Source organism: Macaca nemestrina, chromosome 5 (genome assembly GCF_043159975.1).
Source record: "Macaca nemestrina isolate mMacNem1 chromosome 5, mMacNem.hap1, whole genome shotgun sequence".
Classification (NCBI taxonomy): domain Eukaryota; kingdom Metazoa; phylum Chordata; class Mammalia; order Primates; family Cercopithecidae; genus Macaca; species Macaca nemestrina.
Genome location: NC_092129.1, coordinates 139,066,438 through 139,087,649, shown reverse-complemented (window position 1 = coordinate 139,087,649; position 21,212 = coordinate 139,066,438). Strand labels below are relative to the sequence as shown.

The following is a 21,212-nucleotide window of genomic DNA, read 5'->3' as shown; positions in this document are numbered from 1 at the left end:
CAAAACATTTCCATTGCCCCGACCCATTAAGCAGTAGCAGTGGGGATCTATACCTTTTTCTCCTCTCCAACCTGAGGCAATCGCCAATGTACTTTCTATCTCTATGGATTTACTACTCCAGATAGTCCATAAAAATGAAATCATACAATATATGGCCTTTTGTGTCTGGCTTCTTTCACTCAGCATAATGTTTTGAAGGTTTATCCACAGTGTAGTAATTATCAGTACTTCATTTCATAAGTACTGTAGTAATCCAATACTTCTTTTTTGAGATAGAGCCTAGGAGTCTTTCTCCTAGGCTGCAGTGCAGTGGCACAATCTTAGCTTACTGCAACCTCCATCTTCTGGGTTCAAGTGATTCTCCTGTGTCAGCCTTTTGAGTAGCTGGTATTACAAGAATGCACACCACCATGCCTGGCTAATTTTTGTATTTTTAGTAGCAATGGGGTTTCACCATGTTGGCCACACTGGTTTTGAACTCTTGACCTCAAGTGATCTGCCTAAGGCCTTAGTCTCCCAAAGTGCTAGGATTACAGGCACGAGCCACTGCGCCTGGCCGATTTTAGAAGTCTAGTGTGTATTTTATACTTACAGTTCACCTCAATTCAGGCTAGTCATTTTTATTTTTTAATTTTTTATTTTTTTTTCTTTAAGGAGCTTTCCAGCAAAAACTGGAAAGCCTACCAGACAAATTCTAAAAGTGCTGTAACACTTGACTAGTAATGCTTGAAGTGCTCAATAGTTTCATATGGCTAGTGGCTTCCATGCTGGACAGCACAGCTTCAACACCTTCTATTATCAGACTATTTGATGAAGGAGGTGCTATCAATACCTTGCCACATTCTTAAGGAACGCAAACTTTTCTCTACTAAAAAAATAGTAAGGCCGGGCACAGTGGCTCAAGCCTGTAATCCCAGCACTTTGGGAGGCCGAGGCAGGCGGATCACGAGGTCAGGAGATCGAGACCATCCTGGCTAACACGGTGAAACCTCGTCTCTACTAAAAAAAAAATACAAAAAAACAGCCGGGCGAGGTGGCAGGCGCCTGTAGTCCCAGCTGCTCGGGAGGCTGAGGCAGGAGAATGGTGTGAACCCAGGAGGCGGAGCTTGCAGTGAGCTGAGATCCAGCCACTACACTCCAGCCTGGGCGACAGAGTGAGACTCCGTCTCAAAAAAAAAAAAAAAAAAGTAATTTGGCCGGGTGTGGTGGCTCACGCCTGTAATCCCAGCACTTTGGGAGGCTGAGGTGGGCAGATCACAAGGTCAGGAGATTGAGACCATCCTGGCTAACACAGTGAAACCCCGTCTCTACTAAAAATACAAAAAATTAGCTGGGTGTGGTGGCAGGCGCCTGTAGTCCCAGCTACTCAGGAGGCTGAGGCAGAATGGCATGATCCCGGGAGTTGGAGCTTGCAGTGAGCTGAGATTGCACCACTGCTCTCCAGCCTGGGCAACAGAGTGAGACTCCGTCTCAAACAAAGAAACAAAACATAACAAAACAAATAGTAATTTATTTATTTTTCAATTTTTTTTTTTTGAGATGGAGTCTTCCTCTGTTGCCCAGGCTGGAGTGCAGTAGCATGATCTCGGCTCACTGCAACCTCCGCCTCCCAGGTTCAAGCGGATTCTCCTGCCTCAGTCTCCTGAGTAGCTGGGATTACAGGCATCCCCCCACCATGCCCAGCTAATTTTTTTTTTTTGTATTTTGAGTAGAGACGGGTTGCATCATGTTGGCTACGTTGGTCTCAAACTCATGACCTCAAGTGATCCACCTGCCTCGGCCTCCCAAAGTGCTGGGATTACAGGTGTGAGCCACTGTGCCTGGCCAAAAAATAGTAATTTAAAACTCCCAACTCCAGCATATAACTGGTAGGAATATAAATTAGTACAACCACTTTAAAAAACAGGTTGCATCTATAAAAACAGAAAATACACATTTCTTATAAGCTAGGAATTCGACTCCTATGTGTGTATCCAACACAAATTATGTATATATGTTCACCAAAACATATTTGACATAAGAATGTCAACAGCAGCATGATCTATAATATTAAAATATCACCCAAAAGTCCATCAAGGCTGAATAGTTACAGCATATTCACACAATGAAATATCATATAAGCAAGGAGAACAAAAAAAACACAAGTATATGCAGTAACATGGATGAACCTCAGAAATAAAATATTGAGCAAATAGAAGGCAGACACCAAAAGGTGCATACTTCTGATTTCATTTTCATAAAGTTTAAAAACCTTGGCAAAATGTTAAAAGTCAGAATAGTGGGCCAGGTGAGGTGGCTCACATCTGTTATCCCAGCACTTGGGGAGGCTGAGATGGGAGGATCCCTTGAGCCCATGAGTTCAAGACTAGCCTCGGCAACAGAGAGAGAACCTGTCTCTACCAAAAAGTTAAAAATTAGCTGGGCATGGCTGCTCACCCCTGTAGTCCTAGCTACTCAGGAGGCTGAGGTGGGAGGACTGCTTGAGCCCATGAAGTCGAAGCTGCAGTGAGCCGTGATCACAACACTACACCCCAGCCTGGGCGACAGTACAAGACCCTGCCTCAAAAGTAAGTAAGTAAGTAAGTAAGTAAATAAATAAATAAATAAATGCAAATCAGAATAGTAGCTATCTTTGAGGAGCAGGTAATCACTGAAAAGAGGTACTGGGTAAAGCTGCTTCTTGATCTGAGTGCTGATGACACGAATGTGTCCACTTTGTGAAAATTCATCTACACAGAGTCACAAGTTATGCCCTTTTCTATATAAATATTACACTTCAAGATAAAATTTATTTAATTTTTTTTCTTTTTTGAGATGGAGTCTTCCCTGTCACCCAGGCTGGAGTGCAGTGGTGTGACCTTGGCTCACTGCAACCTCCGCCTCCTGGGTTCAAGCGATTCTTCTGCCTCAGCCTCCTGAGTAGCTGCGATTACAGGCACCTGCTGCCACACTCAGCTAATTTTTGCATTTTCAGTAGAGGTGGGGTTTCACCATGTTTATCGGGCTGGTCTCGAACTCCTGACCTTAAGTGATCCATGTGCCTCGGCCTCCCAAAGTGCTGGAATTACAGGCGTGAGCCACCTCGCCCAGCCAATAAAATTTACTAAAAAAGCAAAACTCTAATAGCTCCAGCTGCACACTGTTCAAGCAATCTACTCAATCATTACATGTTAGGCATTTTTCAAAATGCCTTTTGATTTTTTGAATTTTCTAAAAGCACTGAACTCTTAGAAAAATATCAAAATGATAACCATCTGAAGACTAAGAAAATAGAGTCCTTAAAGTCAAGCTGACTCTGCTTTTAGCCTCCTAAATGAAAAGACAGACAGAACAGGTCTTGTCTGCAAAATAAATTCAAGACCTACTTATCTACCAACAGCAATTATACACTTTCCATTGTCTTTCTATAGAAAATAGGAATAGTGAATTTATAGAGAAAAAACTGGAGAAAGACATAGTGAACACGTGAGAATCTTGCTCTACTGATAGGAAGGTAACTAGAAATTGAAAAGAGATTATACTTTTTTAAAAAATAAAATTATATAAAAAATGATAACCATACTATTGTCTTGTGGCCTCTAGACCCAACCAGGAATGAACCCCATTTCCATGTCTGGGTTGTTACCACATAGATTCTGGCCACAGGCCTAAAAAAGCCTAGTTGATTAGCTTCTTGCCCTATGATTTCCATCACTTTCACATTTCTCTAGCTGCAGAAGAACGTTGTGGTATTAAAAAACATCACTATGGGGTTGGGTGTGGTGGCTCACACTTGTAATCCTAGCACTTTGGGAGACTGAGGCAGGCTCAGCTGTTCGAGGCCAGCCTGGGCAACATGGCAAAACCCCATCTCTATTAATAAAAACATCACGATGGAAACAATCCTTTCCTTGACTGAATGTTTAACCGTCTCAGTACAAGTTCTGCTTCTTTTTAGAGACCTCTTTCCTCCTTTTGAAATCAAAAGAAAATATTATTATTTATTTATTTATTTATTTTGAGATGGAAGTCTCACTCTGTCGCCCAGGCTGGAGTGAAGTTGTGTGATCTTAGCTCACACTGCAATCTCCACCTCGCAGGTTCAAGCAATTCTCCTGCCTCAGCCTCTCGAGTAGCTGAGATTGCAGGCATGCGCCACCAGGTCCAGCTAATTTTTATATTTTGAATAGAGATGGGGTTTCACCATGTTGGCCAGGCTGGTCTCAAACTCCTGACCTCAAGTGATCCACCTGCCGTGGCCTCCCAAAGTGCTGGGATTACAGGTGTGAGCCACTGCACCTGGCCAAAATATTGTCTATTTCCACAGATATGTCCACAATGACAACTTTATCAGTCACTCCAGCACTCCAATTTGTTTAAAATCTTTGGTTCTTAGGCTTCAGGTCTTAGGTGTCTATTCCCAGGAGTAGACATAAATAATTTGGTTTGCCCAGTTGAGACTGCTTTTACTCCCTGGAGAAAGGGCCAAAAAGTACTGAAAAAGAGCTCTAACGATGTAATTTAAAATTCCTGTGAGAGGCCAGGTGCAGTGGCTCATTCCTGGAATCCCAGCACTTTGGGAGGCTGGGGTGGACGGATCACTTGAGGCCAGGAGTTCGAGACCAGCCTGGCTAATATGGCGAAACCCTGTCTCTACTAAAAATACAAAAATTAGCCGGGAGTGGTGGTGAACACCTGTAGTCCCAGCTACTTGGGTGGCTGAGGCAGGAGAATTGCTTAAGCCTGGGAAGCGGAGGTTGCAGTGAGCCAAGATTGTGCCACTGCACTCCCAGCCTGGGTGACAGAGTGAGACTCTGTCTCAAAAAAAAAAAAAAAAAAAAAAAAAAAAAAAAAAAAAAAATTCCTGTGAGATACAAAAAAAGCATTTTGGCCAATAACTGAATTATATAAAAAACCTATCTTTTTATTTAGAGAGCATCCCTGAGTCATCAAATATCTATCTAGTAACTGATAAGCCTATACTGGCCTACTTCCACTTGACTATATTAACTCATGTGATCTAGAACAGTGATTCTGAATGTTTAATGTGTATATAAACCATCTGGGGATCTAGTTAAAATGCATATTCTGATTTAATATGTCTGGGGTGGGGCCTTGATTCTGCCTTTGAAATAAACTCTCAGGTGATACTAATGCTACTGGTCTTAGGACTCAGCTTTGAGAACCAAGGACCCAGCAAACTCAGATGAAAAATGTGTAATTCCTTTGTTTAGCATGTTCAGCCAGCGGTTGTTTGGTTCATTTGAGCTCAGACTCAGTATTGATAAATTCAGATTAGCTCATATGAATACCACCCAGAGAAGCACCATTATAGAAGGCAACTGCCATGCTCCCAATGAGCAATTCCTTTACTAAAAAATTTAGACCAAATAAAACTTACAAGTAAAAATAGGGATGAAGTATAAAGAAATGGAAGAACAACAAAGAGGAGGCTCAAAATGAGAAAAGCCCTTTTGGGATTAGCCCCTTAGGTTTACATGGAAATTAAGATTTATGCAAGTGAGAGCTGATGTTATTTTTTAAAAACCGAGACACCCTCTAGAAAGAAACAAGACTTAAATCAATCCCTCATTAATACCACTAAGATATGAAGACATATAAACAGACTAAACTTTTCAAAGTTTTAAGGTAAAGTAAAAAACAACAGAGAAAAGCCATTATTCTGACTCACCTTATAAGCGCAAGCAAATTGTCAAGAAGTTTCAGAATCTGCTCTGTGCAGGGGTTACGGAAGATTGGATTTCCACTGGATGTATAACCCACCACAAATCCCCCAGCTTTGGCCTCTTCTAGGTCAGTGGGCCAGCAAGTTCGTTTCACAACACCCAGAATGCTGTATACACAAAAGCTCATCTATAGAAAAATAAGAATGACAGATAAATATAAAAAGGAAAAAAAAAAGACAAAATACTGTTAGATATATTCAAGGTTCTGGCAAAAGTGACACAGAGGCCAGAGAGAATGAAATAATCCTCTGCTCCCCGGCAATCCCCCATCCCTTCCTTTAAGGTGAAGTCCAAGAGGGATCCTCTCACTGCCATTTTCAGGGCCAGTGGTAGGCTCTGGAAACTTCCCTTTCAGTAAGCTGTCTTTCTAGGAGCTGCAGTGACCCACCCACAGGACCCTGATGAGAAGGTGGCTTAGATACGATCCAAAACAAAGTGTTTAAAATGCCATCATTTCATCTTCTTTGAGTTGATCCTGTACCCTCCAGCTTGGGCCTTGACAGCTTGTGTCCTAATCCCCCCTCATGGTACTCTGAATCAACCTACTACTTGCCAGGTTAATTAATGGGACTTGTGCCATAATGGAGCCAAGAACAATGCTTACTTAAATAGCAAAGCACTGAAAAATCTCAGGTTTGCAAGTTAAGCCATCACTTAAGATTTTACATGCCAGAGAGCAATGGCAGGGAGGACTCACCCTGCTGACCAAGTTCTGACCTACTTCCTCATTACACCTTCAGTCTTCAGAGCTATTTAGAGATCCTTAAAGCCAAAATAATGACTTCATAGAAAAGACCATCTGCTCTGCTGTGGGAACTAACTCAAGAATTCAAGACTAAAGAAGAAAAGAAAGGAGAAGCTTAGGGAAGTGGAGACTCCCACGTTTCTCACCAGTATAGAAAAAACAAATCTATGAGAAACTTGACAAAAGACAACACCCTACTCCTACCCACAGCCAATGCCACTTCCCATTCCCAGAAAGTCTTACTCGTGCACGGTTTAAGCCACAGGGATCCTCCAGGCCTGGGTCACAGCTCTTCTGATCTGTACCCACATACGCAATGAAAGCATCAACATCTGACAGCACTCTGAAGGTTGGAGGGGGAAATACAAGTTATATCATGATTTTAAACAAGGACAGTGTCTTCCACAGGCGTTAACAGGCTATGATTATTTGGCCTTTAAGAACAGTTTTTATAGTGAGAGGAGTATAATCATACTAATTGTCAGCTGTCATTTGAAGGTTCAAACTTCCCTTCCCACTCCCAAATGTTGTTAGTAACAGTTTAAGAATTAAACAAGGATATAATCTTGAAAATATAAAGAAGAAAATAATTTCTCTACTGTATGAGCACAGATAAGTGTCTGTGTGGTTGTATGGCCTTTCCTAGCTGTTCTCATTTCTCTAAATGTGCTGGTGTTGCAATGCAGACACCACAGGAGTCTCACTCTGTGCCTTCCCCACCAACAATCTAATTGAACCAGAGATTAAATTACAAAAGACTGCTTTTAGAGAACTTCAGGTATCATGGATAATGCCATCACACTTCAATATCCTTAACCCCTACCCCACCCTGGGCCTAGCTCTGAAACTAAAATGGGTGCTTGAGTATAGTAAGAGTCAGGGCAAGGGGTTTCCTTTACCTGTGCATGTCTTGAGAAAGCCAGATGCTGGCCACTGGTGCCATCAGCTCCTCTAGGAACACCTTCTGACGCTCGTAGTTCTTGAATTGGTTGCTAATGAGAACCAGGGCTTCCATGAGGGCACACTTCTCCATCTGTGTCAGCAGTAGCTCATTGGAGAGGAGTTGCTTCACATGGTTATAAAGCATGTCAAAATTGGGCTACAGATCAAAAAGAAAAAAAGTCAGAGGTGGTAAAGGTCTGATTTTCAAGGAGAGGTGGCTCCCTCAAGCAAAAAAGAAGAAAACCAAAGCAGTCCCAGGAAAGTCAGGCCTATAAGGCTATTACTTCGTTAATTCTATTATACGTCTTTATTTTGCCTAAATAAGCAAGGTAATTTAGGCAGAAGATAGCTCTTGTCTTGAGTATTTGGATAACTGCACTTTCCCATACCACAAATGTGAAAAGATCAGCTTGTTTTATACACACTCACACACACACACACACATACACACACACACATATATGGAGATAACTGCTGTGCATTCAGAGAAGAAATTTCTGGATAATTTGTAATCTGGAGTAATATTACATTTCTTATAAACCCACGCCCCGAAAAGGGTTGTGATTTGCATCTGCTTTTCTCAAGATCAGGTACATCATTTGGCAGTAGTAATTAAGACCATCACATAGTAAAGAGTTGTAGAATTATAGGGGTAAACTTAGTAATCTATATGGCAGATAACTATTTGTATTTTAAAGAGAGATTACATTTGCCATCACATTTCTAACTATACTACTAACTATACTAAGAAAATACTAATTCAAGAATGTTTATTTATTTATTTTTGAGATGGAGTTTTGCTCGCTGCCCAGGCTGGACCAATGGCACGGTCTTGGCTCACTGCAACCGCCGCCTCCTGAGTTCAAGTGCTTCTCCTGCCTCAGCCTCCTGAGTAGCTGGGATTACAGGCATGCACCACCATGCCCAGCTAATTTTTTGTACTTTTAGTAGAGATGGGACTTCACCATGTTGGCTAGGCTGGTCTCGAACTCCTGGCCTCAGGTGATCTACCTACCTCAGCCTCCCAAAGTGTTGGGATTACAGGTGTGAGCCACCATGCCTGGCCAAGGATGCTTATTTGATGCAAAGCTATAGTTTCCAAGTTTTTTCTTTTTCTCTTTTTTGGGAGACTGAGTCTCACTCTGTCGCCCAGGCTGGAGTGCAGTGGCGCGATTTCGGCTCACTGCAAGCTCCGCCTCCCAGGTTCACGCCATTCTCCTGCCTCAGCCTCCCGAGTAGCTGGGACTACGGGCACCTGCCACCACGCCAGGCTAATTTTTTTTTTGTATTTTTGGTAGAGACGGGGTTTCACCGTGTTAGCCGGGATGGTGTTGATCTCCTGACCTTGTGATCTGTCCGCCTCAGCCTCCCAAAGTGCTGGGATTACAGACGTGAGCCACTGTCCCCAGCCTCTAGTTTTAAATTTATGTGAGGTACACTGAAGGCTGGATTTCCACACAAATGTAACCAAACTTGGCTACTTCAGCCAGGGTCCAGCAGCTTACCAACACAAGCTGGGGATAGTCACGACACATCTTGATGATGGAGGAACAAGCATGCCTCCTCACATTCCTCACTGCCCGGGTTCTGGGGGCCTGAAAAGAGACATTCAACAAACTTGGAGCTACTTTTGATATAATATACAGGTGCTGCATAGAATCATGTAAGTATCTCAGTCAAGGGCAAGTTCACAAAGATTTTTCACAACCCTAAGAGTAAAATGGAGTAACATTTATAGCCACCGAGAATCCATGTTTCCTGTATGCCCTATAGTGTCTCTAGGGCAAAACACCGTATCATATGATAATCTACCACCTTTACTACCCCCTCCCATTTATATAAAAATATAAACTGAGTATCAGGTATTCATACATTTGTACTCAAGAAATTAGAATCTATTGGCTTAATTAATGGTCTTACCTTACTTTCTTCAACAGTTTCAAAAGTGACAGATGAAAATAGCTAGGGGAGAGGAGGAAAAAAGGTCACTCATTATTTGTTTGTTTATTTGTTTTAGAGATGAGATCTTGCTATGTTGCCCAGACTAGCCTTGAATTCCTGGACTCAACTGATTCTCCTGCTTTAGCCTTCTGAGTAGCTGGGACTATAGGCATAAGCTTATTCATATTGTCCATTTTCTCAGATACCTCTACAAGAGTCATCGGAGTCACAATTTTACCATCAAAACATTTTACAATAGGATCCCAGAACAATTCATGCTATCACCCAAGTACGTGGCTATGGAAACCCCTCTCTCTTCTTTTTATCAAAAGTTGTATGATCTGTCCCCTTGATTCCATTTCATTACTTCCCATTTACTCCTCATTCCAATGAAATAAGACTGCTTCCTTGGCCACTATTATGGAATTAAACTCAGATGAGGGTGTAGTCAAGAAACTCACTGAACATTCTCCAACTCAAAGAATTTGCAACAAATGAGCCTACTTTTCTGAAGTTCTACTGGTCTTGTGATACATTTTCTTCATTTCTCTGGCTCTTTTTCCTTCTGTGGGAGCTTCTCATTTTTTTCTCCACTCCTCCAATGATGGCAATTCACTAGGTTCCTTGCTTGACTCACATGTCTAACTCTACATACATCATCACTTCAGTAAGACTTCACTTTTAGTTGTGGGACTTCTATGATGATGATGCTTTAATTTTATCTCGTTACTTTCTAGAGTCTAGATCTTCAACCTCAAATAGCCAATTTATTGTGAGAGGTCTCCACAAAGATGTTCTACATATTCATCAAACACAGTATTCCAAAATACTCACTGCCTTCTCTTCTTTACCCCCGTTCTCCTTCCTGATCTGGTATTCTGACTCAGGTAGTGGATCTATCACTCACCTAGTCAACTGAACTGGAAACCTAGAAAGTGTTCCTTCCTCTCATAAATCCCCTCCCAGCCCGACAGCACACTCTAATACTCTCCTTTATACAAGTCTTCATTGCAATGCCATATAGGTAACATTAACTGTTTTTGTGCCTTTCTTCCCAGAGTGTTCCTAAAGAGTGAGGCACTAGCATGGTGCCTGATCCACAATAAGTACTGAGTAGATATTTAATAAATGAATAAATAGCTGTGTTTATTAGTTTGCCTCACATAATTTCAAAAATAGTTACAAAGATAATTAGCTTAGGCCAGGCGTGGTTGTGCATGCTTGTAGTCTCAGCTACTCAGAAGGCTGAGGTGTGAGGATCCCTTGAGACTAGGAGTTTGAGTCCAGCCTGGGAAATGTAGCAAGATCCTGTCTCCAAAAAATAAAATAAATAAAAATTAACTTAGAAATGTCAAAATAAAATTTACAAAGGAGATGGACTTTATACCTTAGAGAAGACCTGGGGCAGGAACTCTGGTCTATAGGTGACAAATGGAAAGAGTGCAGAGACATTGGTAAGGACGCAGGATAGGATGAGGGGATCCTTGGTATCAAAGTTCAGAACCATCTGCAATAGCTCTATTCCATCATTAACAGGAATTTCCTGTAACAAAGACATAAAACAGAGGTTGACATGACTGCCTCCACTCAGAAATAACCATTTGGCTACATTTTCTTTTCATCTTTTAAAGAGACAGGGTCTCATTCTGTCACCTAGGCTGGAGTGCGCAGTGGCACAATCATTGCTCACTATAACCTCAAACTCTTGAGCTCAAGGGATCCTCCTGCCTTAGACTCCTGAGTAGCTAGGACTACAGGCGGGCACCACCATGCCTGGATGCTTTTAAAAATTTTTGTAAAGAAGTTGTAGAAGTGTTGCTATATCGACCAGGCTGGTCTCAAATTCCTGGTTTCAAGTGATCCTGCAGCCTCAGCCTCCCAAGTAGGTGGGACTATTGGCGCACACCACCATGCATGGCTAATTTTTTTTAATTTTTAGTAGAGATGAGGTCTCACTATATTGTCCAGACTGGTCTCAAACTCCTGGGTTCAAACATTCCTCCCAACTTGGCCTCCCAAAGTGTTGGGATTACAAGTGTGAACTCAGCTGTGTGTGCCCTTCTTACCATCTTCTCAGCAGTATATTATTCCCTAAAACCTTTTAAAGTTTGTATTTCTTCAATTGATCATGAGGCTGAATGTTTTTCAGATTTATCAGCTACTTTATATATCACACTTGGTTGCCCAGTGCAATGGCACGATCTCAGCTCACTGCAACCTCCACCTCCCGGGTTCAAATTGATTCTCCTGCCTCAGCCTCCTGAGTAGCTGGGATTACAGGCACCCACCACCATGCTCGCTCGGCTAATTTTTGTATTTTTAGTACAGACAGGGTTTCGCCATGTTGGCCAGGCTGATCTGGAACTCCTGACCTCAGGTGATCCACCCAGCTTAGCCTCCCAAAGTGCTGGGATTACAGACCTGAGCCACTGCGCCCCACCCTTTTTTTTTTTTTTTTGAGACAGAATCTCACTGTCACGCAGGCTGGAGTGCACTGGCGTGATCTTGGCTCACTGCAGCCTCTGCCTCCTGGGTTCAAGTGATTCCCGTACCTCAGCCTCCCAAGTAGCTGGGATTACAGACGTGCACCAGCATGCTCAGTTAATTTTTGTATTTTTAGTAGAGACAAGGTTTCACCATGTTGGCCAGGCTGGTCTGGAACTCCTGAACTCAAGTGATCTGCCCGCCTTGGCCTCTCAAAGTGTTGGGATTACAGGCATGAGCCACTGTGCCCGGCTTATCAGCTACTTTAGGTTCTCCTGTATACATTATCGGATTATATCTTTTGTCTATTTCTCTATAATTTAGTAAATCCTCATCTGCCCACTTTAAGAAATATGATTTTACCTATCAGTCGAGGCTCTCTGTGCATACCCTCCTTTTCAGACCTACAGGTGGCCACTATACTGGTGGCCTACAGTATTCTAAAGCAGTGTGGTACTTAAAATGTATACTAAATGTGGTAGGGCTTAGAGTTAGAAAGACCTGAGTTTTGGTCCCAGCTTTGCCATTTAATTAGCTGTTTGAACTTGAGTGTGCTATTTAGCCTCTCTAAATCTGCTTCCTTTTCTGTAAGACGTACATCCGTAGATCTTCCTATTCTACTACCAGTTAAAAAAAGATCAAAACTGGCCAGGTGTTGTGGGTCATGCCTGAAATCTCAGCACCTTGGGAGGCCAAGGCAGGAGGATCGCTTGAGGCCAGGAGTTTGAGATCAGCCTGGGCAACACAGACTCCATTTCTATTATAAATTAGCCAGGTGTGGTGGCACGTGACTGTAGTCCTAGATCCTCAGGAGCCTGAGGTAGGAGAATTGCTTGAGCCCAGGAGTTGGAGGTTACAGAGAGCTATGATTGTGCCACTGCATTTCAGCCTGAGCAACAGAGAGAGATCGTGTCTCAAAAAAGAAAGAGAAAATAAAAGAAAAAGGTCAAAACAATCATGCAGTCAGCATGGGAAATAATTACTTACTTCTCTATCTAGCGTTCGAAACATCTGGGTGATAACACTTTCCAAAAAAAGAGTCATGGCTTCCCACTGCACGAATGAAGGTGAGAAGACAGAACAGAGGCTTCCTTCTCCAGTTCCGGCTGCAGAACAAGCTTTAAAACACACACACACACACACACACACAAATATCAGCATTGAAAGATCACAGAAGACACAGAGAGACAATGGAGCTTTAGAGAACACCTGAGAATTTCATGATTGAAGGAGCAGGGTAATCTAACCCGTCTCAGCTTGGGCAAAGAAAAGATGATGTGCGCTGAAAGCAGTGAGGTAGGTGAAGGTTCCTACCATGCCTCCTCCTCTAACAATGAGCAGTCTGAATTCACCTCTATGAGCCTTAGAGTAAAACCATTTTGAGTAATGAATGAGAATACACAGGTGAACATCGAAAACATTGCCTGGCCCATTAGTACGCACTTGATAAACATGAATTAGTTTCTCCCCTCCTCCCCCTTTATAATCTTTTCCATGAGAATCTAAATAATCAAAATTGAGACCATAGAGAATCTTCCCAATAAGGAAACAATATAATACACAAAACACTGCTTCACATCCAATAGCCTCATGACAACCTGAAGGGTTATGTCTAGAGAAGGATGCCACCCTTTAAGTTTGCAAATATTACCATAGCACACCACTCAAATAGCAAGGCACAAGCAAAAAGATTTGCCAATTACTTTTCTTTTTTTGTTTGCTTGAGATGGAGTCGCACTCTGTCGCCCAGGCTGGAGGGCAGTGACGAGATCTCAGCTCACTGCAACCTCAGCCTCCCAGGTTCAAGCAATTTTCCGCCTCAGCCTCCCAAGTAGCTGGGATTACAGTCGCCTGCCACTGTGCCCGGCTAATTTTTGTGTATTTTTTTTTTTTTTAGTATAGACGGGGTTTCACCATCCTGGCCAGGCTGGTCTTGAACTCCTGACCTCGTAATCCACCCACCTCAGCCTCCCAAAGTGCTGGGATTATAGGCATGAGCCACTGCGCCCAGCCGCTTTTTTTTTTTTTTTGAGATGGAGTCCCGCTTTGTCGCCCAGGCTGGAGTGTAGTGGCACAGTCTTGATCTTGGAACACTGAAACCTCCACCTCCTGGGTTCAAGTGATTCTCCTGCCTCAGCCTCCCGAGTAGCTAGGATTATAGGGGCCTGCCACCACACCCAGCTAATTTTTTATTTTTAGTAGAGACAGGGTTTTGCCATGTTGGCCAGGTTGGTCTCGAACTCCTGATCTCAGATGATCCCCAGCCTCAGCCTCCCGAAGTGCTAGGATTACAGCTGTGGGCCACCCTGCCCGGCCTAAGATTTACCAATTGCTTTTCTTGCTTACATACAGCGCAGTCCTATTTACTAGTTTCATCTTGGTGCAACACATTTGGGCTTCTTCAACCTTTCAAGTTACCAAATATCAGAGAACTTCAGAGCCAACTGTAAATGCAACTGAATGTTAAATCCCTCAAATGTCAGCCAGTAGTATGGTGCTTTTCTAAAGCAGTGACGTGCACTAGTTAATTCGCCCCTTTTTTTTCTCTTTTTTTTTTTGAGATGGAGTTTTGCTCTCGTTGCCCAGGCTGGAGTACAATGGCACCATCTCAGCTCACCGCAACTTACACCTCCTGGGTTCAAGCGATTCTCCTACCTCAGCCTCCCGAGTAGCTGGGATTACAGGTATGCACCACCACGCCAGCTAATTTTTTGTGGTTTTTTTTTTTTTTTTTTTTTTTTGAGACAGAGTCTGGCTCTGCCGCCCAGGCTGGAGTGCAGTGGCGCGATCTCGGCTCACTGCAAGCTCCGCCTCCCGGGTTCACGCCATTCTCCTGCCTCAGCCTCCCGAGTAGCTGGGACTACAGGCGCCCGCCACCACGCCCGGCTAGTTTTTTGTATTTTTTTTAGCAGAGACGGGGTTTCACCGTGTTAGCCAGGATGGTCTCGATCTCCTGACCTCGTGATCTGCCCGTCTCGGCCTCCCAAAGTGCTGGGATTACAGGCTTGAGCCACCGCGCCCGGCCGTAATTTTTTGTGTTTTTAGTAGAGACAGGGTTTCTCCAAGGTTGTCAGGTTGGTGTCAAACTCTCGACCTCAGGTGATCTGCCCGCCTCAGCCCCACAAAGTGCTGGGATTATAGGTGTGAGCCACTGCGCCCAGCCTTTTTGCTTTATTAATACTGTCACACACATATAGCATGCATTAAGATGACAGACAAAACATATGGAGTACAGAGAAGTTAACTGGCTGAGACATTTGGGTAGAGGGGGATTATTTTGATTTTATGTAAAGTATAATTTCCCGAAAGCTTTGGGGTGGCTGAGTGATATGAGAAGTCCCTGTATTATTCCTGTTATGTCTAATGGGAGATCCTTTCTGAATTCAGGAATACTGCTATGCAAGAATTTGGCTGAAAAGTTTTGAAGTTAGGTCTAGGCATGCAATTTGTTAAGTTGGTGCCTTAAGTGAAGCAAATAAAATCAACAGTAAATAATTGGTTGATTCTGTTAGAAATGGAAAATGATGGCAAAACTGATAAGGACATGGTTTTACCCTAACTTAAATTTAAAATGTGTCATCTGCTTTTTTTGTGTGAGCCAATGAAAACGCTCCCTCTCCAAGATAGAATTAGGCAGTGAGCAAAGCTATTTCTGACTAGTATTAGTACATCGTTCTGATGTGTGTGTGGCTCAGGCTCATTTCCTATATATAGTTGTGATACTGTCTTAACATTTCACTAACATTCAGTAATGAAAAAAACTTACAATTCACAGAACCAGCATCAAGAAAAGTTGATAGTTGATACTTTAGCCACTCCCCAGCCATCTGGAAGCTAGTTTTGGGATCCAAACGACATGCCAACCTCATCACCTCTCCTTGCTGGGCTCGGGAGGCTGCCAAGGGAAAATGCCAAGGGAAAGACAGGAATCAACAACTGGTATAAAATAGGTACTTAATGTTTATTAATTTACCACCCTAGGGGAAAAGCATTCAAAAGAACTGTTTTGCAGACTTGTGCTTTGCATGTAATAATCAATAAAACTTTATTAATGAATCCAGAATTTTTTAAAAATAAATGATCTCTGGAAGCTGTATTACCAACTAGATCCTGTAAGTGGCAAACTAAACTTAGTCTCTCATTTCTGTTGGAATTAAAAGGAAATCAGGGTTGGGCGCGGTAGCTCACGTCTGAAACCCTAGCACTTTAGGAGGCCAAGGTGGGCAGACTGCTTGTGCCCAAGAGTCCAAAACCAGTTTGGGCAATACAGTGAGATCCAGTCTCTACCAAAAAATACAAAAATTAGCCAGGTGTGGTGGCATGCACCTACAGTCCCAGCAACTTGGGAGGGTGAGGCAGGAGGATCAGCTGAGCCCAGGGAGGTCAAGATTGTAGTGAGCCATGATTGCAGCACCACTCCTGCCTGGACAACAGAGTGGGACCATGTCTCAAAATAAAATAAAATAAAATAAAAATTTTAAAAAGTAAATCAGATTGGTGGTAATAAAAAATGGTGCAGCTGCTGTGGGAAACAGCCTGGCAGTTCCTGAAAATATTAAACATGCTATTGCCATATTATCCAGCAATTCTCCTCCTACTTATATATCTAAGAGAAACAAAAACTTATGTCTACACAAAACCTTGTATATAAATGTTCATAGCAGCATTATTTGTAATAGCCAAAAAATGGAAATAACTCAAATGTCCATCAACAGACGAATAAATGAGTAAATGTGGCATATCCATACAATGAAATATTGGCAATAAAAAGAAATGAAGGCGGGGTATGGTGACTCACGCCTGTAATCCAGCATTTTGGGAGGCTGAGGCGGGTGAATCACCTGAGGTCGGGAGTTCGAGACCAGCCTGGTCAACATGATGAAACCCCATCTCTACTAAAAATAAAATTAGCTGGGCATGGTGGGGCATGCCTATAATCCCAGTTACTCGGGAGGGTGAGGCAGGAGAATCGCCTGAACCCCAGAGACAGAGGTTGCAGTGAGCCGAGAGTTTCACTGCACTCCAGCCTGGGCGACAGAGCAAGACTCTGTCTCAAAAAAAAAAAAAACAAAAACAAACAAAACAAAAAAACAAAACAGGCTGGGTGTGGTGGCTTATGCCTGTAATTCCAGCACTTTAGGAAGCCGAGGCAGGTGGATCACGAGGTCAGGAGATTGAAACCATCCTGGCTAACACAGTGAAACCCCGTCTCTACTAAAAACCCAAAAATTAGCTGGGCATGGTGGCATGTGCCTGTAGTCCCAGCTATTCAGGAGGCTGAGGCAGGAGAATCGCTTGAACCCAGAAGGTGGAGGTTGTGGTGAGCTGAGATCGTGCCATTGCACTCCAGCCTGGGCAACAAGAGCAAAACTCCATCTCAAAAAAAAAAAAAAAAAAAAAAAAAAAGGAAATAAGGCACAGAAAACACAGAACAGAACAGAACGAGAATATTAGAATAAAATGGATTTTTCCACTTTTTTGGGGAAACAAAGAACCATAAGGTAAGATGGTATTTAATCCTAAGTATGAAAAAAAGTCAAGAACATCTTAAGTATGGTTACTGTCCCTAAACATCAATGTCCAAGTGCTTTGGGGGTTTGTGGTGTAAAACAAAACATTATGCCTGGAATACAGCCCCAGCATTCTTCTGCAATGGGAAACTAGGGCTTAATAAGTAGGCTGCTATCCAGATTTGGGGATCTTTCGTAAAAACCCCAAACATCACGCACCATGAATCATAATACTAGATGCCATTCTGAGACTGTTGAGAGAAATCCAAGGCCAACATCACTTACAGTTGAAGAAAGCATTGAAGTCCTCATCGCTATCAAAATCAAATCGAGAATATTCACAGCTAGGGCTGTCTGTTTTAGAAGGAAAGCCCATCTGGAAAGAGAAAGGTAATAGGGGTAGGGGATGAAAATGGACCCACTGAAAGAGTATTTAAGCTTCAGGAGTTCAAGCACTTTTAATTTATTTTAAGAGTTAAGGGTTTGCATGAGATATTGTATGGTAAATAACCACTTCAGTTCTATCACAGGTCCACAGTTTGTTCCCAGTTCCAGTATTCCTCAGTAGCAGAAAGAGAATACTTTTAGTTGATACCATCCTCCAAGTTCCTCAGGGAGAATTAAATTCTTGAATTCTTTTAGAGTCCCAAGAAAAAATGATAATTCAGTATGTAGTAAAGAAGAAAGAATTGAGAGCTACTTGCCTCAAATACTGAACACTGAGAATAAACTTGTAGAACTTTGTATGTTTCATTCAAAAAAGTATTGAAGACCAAGGCAGAAAACAAGAACACAGTGTGACCGGTGCGGCCTTTTGTTTTAAAAAGGCCTTGTTTACAAAGCCCCTTTGTTTTAAAAGGACTTTGAATTTCCTTTTGGCTAAAGAAAGGCATCACTTCAACGGCTAAAATATAGGAAAGTTACTTTGCCTACTCAATCATCATAAAAACAGATAAATAGCAATTCTGGGGTTAAAAAGCAGAATGTATGTATGGTCACTGCTCTTGCCCTAGCACCTAGCCCAATACTTACGATATATAAGTACTCTCATATGGAAGAGCGGTTATAATAACCAGTAAGGACTGATTTCTTCCTGAGGAATAAGAAAATATGTCCAATAAAGGAATCTTAGTGATGAAGAAAGGGCTGTTAATAATGCCCATCAGTCTTTTTTATGTTTCCCCCGAGACAGGGTCTCACTCTCATCGCCTAGGCTGGAGTACAGTGGTGTGATCTCAGCTCACTGCAGCCTCAACTTCCCAAGCTCAGGTGATCCTCCCACCTTAGCCTCCCCAGTAGCTGGGGCTACAGGTGCATACCACCATGCTCTGCTAATTTTTTTGTATTTTAGTAGAGACGAGGTTTTGCCATGTTGCATAGGCTGGTCTTCAACTCCTGGGCTCAAGTGATCCTCCTGCCTCAGCCTTCCATAGAGCTGGGATTACAGGTGTGAGCCATTGCGCCCAGCCTCAAAGTCTTATTATGTGTATACACCTACATTCCACATTTAGAGTCCCATTATATACCTTGACCAAGTTAGTCATGGAAGCACGGAGATATTTTGGTATTATTGCTAATAGCAAAGGATCACGGGACAGGATTTCATGCCTGAAGAGGGCTCCCCAAGTCATCTGAGTTGAAGAGCGTAGAAACTAAAGAGAAAAAAACAAAACATCAGTCTAAGGATTTGGATTTTATATAACCCAGATTATTATTTAGCAGTTACCAACTACATTTTTTCATATAAATAAATCTGTACAATACTTTGAAGCTGTCTCCACTGCAATGTATCAGTAATGACTACCCACTATGGACCACATGGTATTAAGATAGGCTGTGGGTCAAGGAAATTACCTGGAGTGTGGACTGAATTTTACTACTTTCTTTTCTTTGCAATAAAGGATGCTGGAATCTCAGAGTGATATTAGAAGGACAATTTTGAACTCAGTGAAATTAATTTTATAAAACAATTAATCAGACTTTTGTTTTAAAAATCTTTATAACTTTAGTACTAAATCACCTGGGACATACCTCACATGTGACTGAGTACAATCAGAATATTACCTAAAGAGAAAAGCTGCTGACCTAGACAAGTGCACTATTTGGCTCAGGAAGAAGAGCCAATAATTCTCTTAATGAAATTACACTATGGTCATTCCCCAAGGCCTGAAGAGTCACATTTTATACATGATCTACAATAATATTTCACGACACAGTGCTTGATATTGGTTCACCTAACTGAAATTTTGAGAAGTTACCTGTATAAAGTTTACCTGACTTGGATGGGTTGTGAAAGCAAGAAAAGATTCCAGGTATTTTCCAAAGTTTGATGGTGTTTCTACATCAGAATCTACACCCTGTCGGAGAAGACCACTATATTAATGGTGTTGATTGAGAAAAGCAGGAGAAGAAAAAGCAGGGAAGTAATAAAAACAGAGAAATCAAACCCTCAAAAATTTTGTTTTAAAAGGACTTTGTATTTCCTTTTGGCTAAAGAAGGGTATCACTTCAAGGGCTAAAATATAGGAAAGTTACTTTGCCTACTCAATCATCATCATTAAAACCCATTCTGTGGTCAAATAGTAAAATAAAAAATACTCATTTCATAAATTACAGGAAGAAAAAAGTCTGTATTACTTCCTCAGACCTTACCTATTCACATCTCTGTGTCCCAACCTATTAAATAACCCCCTCAATAGTTTCTTTTCTTTTCTTTCTGTTTTTTTTTTTTTTTTTTTTTTTGAGACGGAGTCTTGCTCTGTTGCCCAGGCTGGAGTGCAGTGGCGCGATCTCCACTCACTGCAAGCTCTGCCTCCCGGGTTCACGCCATTCTCCTGCCTCAGCCTCCCGTGTAGCTGGGACTACAGGCGCCCGCCACCTCGCCCGGCTAATTTCTTTTACTTTTAGTAGAGACGGGTTTTCACCGTGTTAGCCAGGATGGTCTCGATCTCCTGACCTCGTGATCTGCCCATCTCAGCCTCCCAAAGTGTTGGGATTACAGGCGTGAGCCACCGCACCTGGCCTTTTTTTTTTTTTTTTTTTTTAGATGGAGTCTTACTTTCTTGCTCAGGTTGGAGTGCAGTGGCCCAATCTTGGCTCCCTGCAACCTCTACCTCTTGGGTTCAAGTGATTCACCTGCCTCAGCGTCCCAAGTAGCTGGGATAACAGGCATGCACCACCACGCCTGGCTAATTTTTGTATTTTTGGTACAGACAGGGCTTCAACATGTTGGCCAGGTTAGTCTCAAACTCCTGACCTCAGGTGATCTGCCCACCTCAGCCTCCTAAAATGCTGGGATTACAGGCATGAGCCACTGCGCCTGGCCCCCTCAATGGTTTCTATCTGTGAAACTATCCTCTCTAACCATTTAAACCAGCACAAAAAGATATAACATCAATTGCTAATGTCTGTTCCAATGTCCTATCTTCCAACTTATAAGACTGAGTATTAAATACTTCTCTGATGGCAGGTTTTCCAGGTCATTCAGACTCAAGTTTTCTTTTGTGATCCAGTAACACACCCCTTAGATTGGGAAAAGGGTTCTTTATTCAAGTCCATGTTTCGTGGGCTAACAGAATGTAAAAGCATAAAGCACTCAGCAGCTTAAGGTTCTGTAAGTACCAAAATTCACAAGAAACCAACATTGACTTTATGGAATAATAGATGTGGATATCTGATGTTGGTATAGCTATTTTATTGTTAAAATAAATTTAGATCACTCAAACACTATTCTATTAAGATAATTTAATCTATAGAATCATGCAATAACTTGTAGGGCACTGCCCCATCAGGCTAAAATCAATGACATTTGCAACCCCTTATTGAAACATAAGTTTCTAAATGCTCTTCCCAAATGGGCTTGAA

The 21,212-nt window shown here is 42.2% G+C and overlaps 2 protein-coding genes and 2 non-coding genes across 4 annotated transcripts in view; 2 read left to right on the top strand and 2 right to left on the bottom strand.

The window, feature by feature from the left end:
* LOC105489564 (RNA polymerase I and III subunit C) overlaps positions 1 to 17,249 on the top strand; it is a 42,596-nt gene extending 25,347 nt beyond the window's left edge. Inside the window, exons 9-10 of the mRNA XM_071097020.1 lie at positions 14,400 to 14,522; positions 15,614 to 17,249. Of these exons, the coding sequence (XP_070953121.1) occupies positions 14,400 to 14,522; positions 15,614 to 15,642 (152 nt within the window). The 3' untranslated portion in view covers positions 15,643 to 17,249. The remainder of the gene's footprint in view (positions 1 to 14,399; positions 14,523 to 15,613) is intronic.
* LOC105489562 (exportin 5) overlaps positions 1 to 21,212 on the bottom strand; it is a 53,797-nt gene that overhangs the window by 18,220 nt on the left and 14,365 nt on the right. The window contains exons 10-20 of the mRNA XM_011754431.2: positions 19,622 to 19,705; positions 18,875 to 19,000; positions 17,634 to 17,724; positions 15,605 to 15,733; positions 12,826 to 12,956; positions 10,742 to 10,897; positions 9,334 to 9,375; positions 8,919 to 9,008; positions 7,371 to 7,570; positions 6,715 to 6,814; positions 5,672 to 5,853 (exon numbers count right to left, since the gene is read on the bottom strand). Coding sequence (XP_011752733.1) covers positions 5,672 to 5,853; positions 6,715 to 6,814; positions 7,371 to 7,570; positions 8,919 to 9,008; positions 9,334 to 9,375; positions 10,742 to 10,897; positions 12,826 to 12,956; positions 15,605 to 15,733; positions 17,634 to 17,724; positions 18,875 to 19,000; positions 19,622 to 19,705 — 1,331 coding nt within the window. The remainder of the gene's footprint in view (positions 1 to 5,671; positions 5,854 to 6,714; positions 6,815 to 7,370; positions 7,571 to 8,918; positions 9,009 to 9,333; positions 9,376 to 10,741; positions 10,898 to 12,825; positions 12,957 to 15,604; positions 15,734 to 17,633; positions 17,725 to 18,874; positions 19,001 to 19,621; positions 19,706 to 21,212) is intronic.
* LOC112428012 (U7 small nuclear RNA) lies at positions 653 to 714 on the bottom strand. Its single transcript, XR_003019842.1, has one exon. It is a non-coding gene; the product is annotated as a U7 small nuclear RNA (small nuclear RNA).
* LOC112428013 (small Cajal body-specific RNA 15) lies at positions 3,255 to 3,381 on the top strand. Its single transcript, XR_003019843.2, has one exon. It is a non-coding gene; the product is annotated as a small Cajal body-specific RNA 15 (non-coding RNA).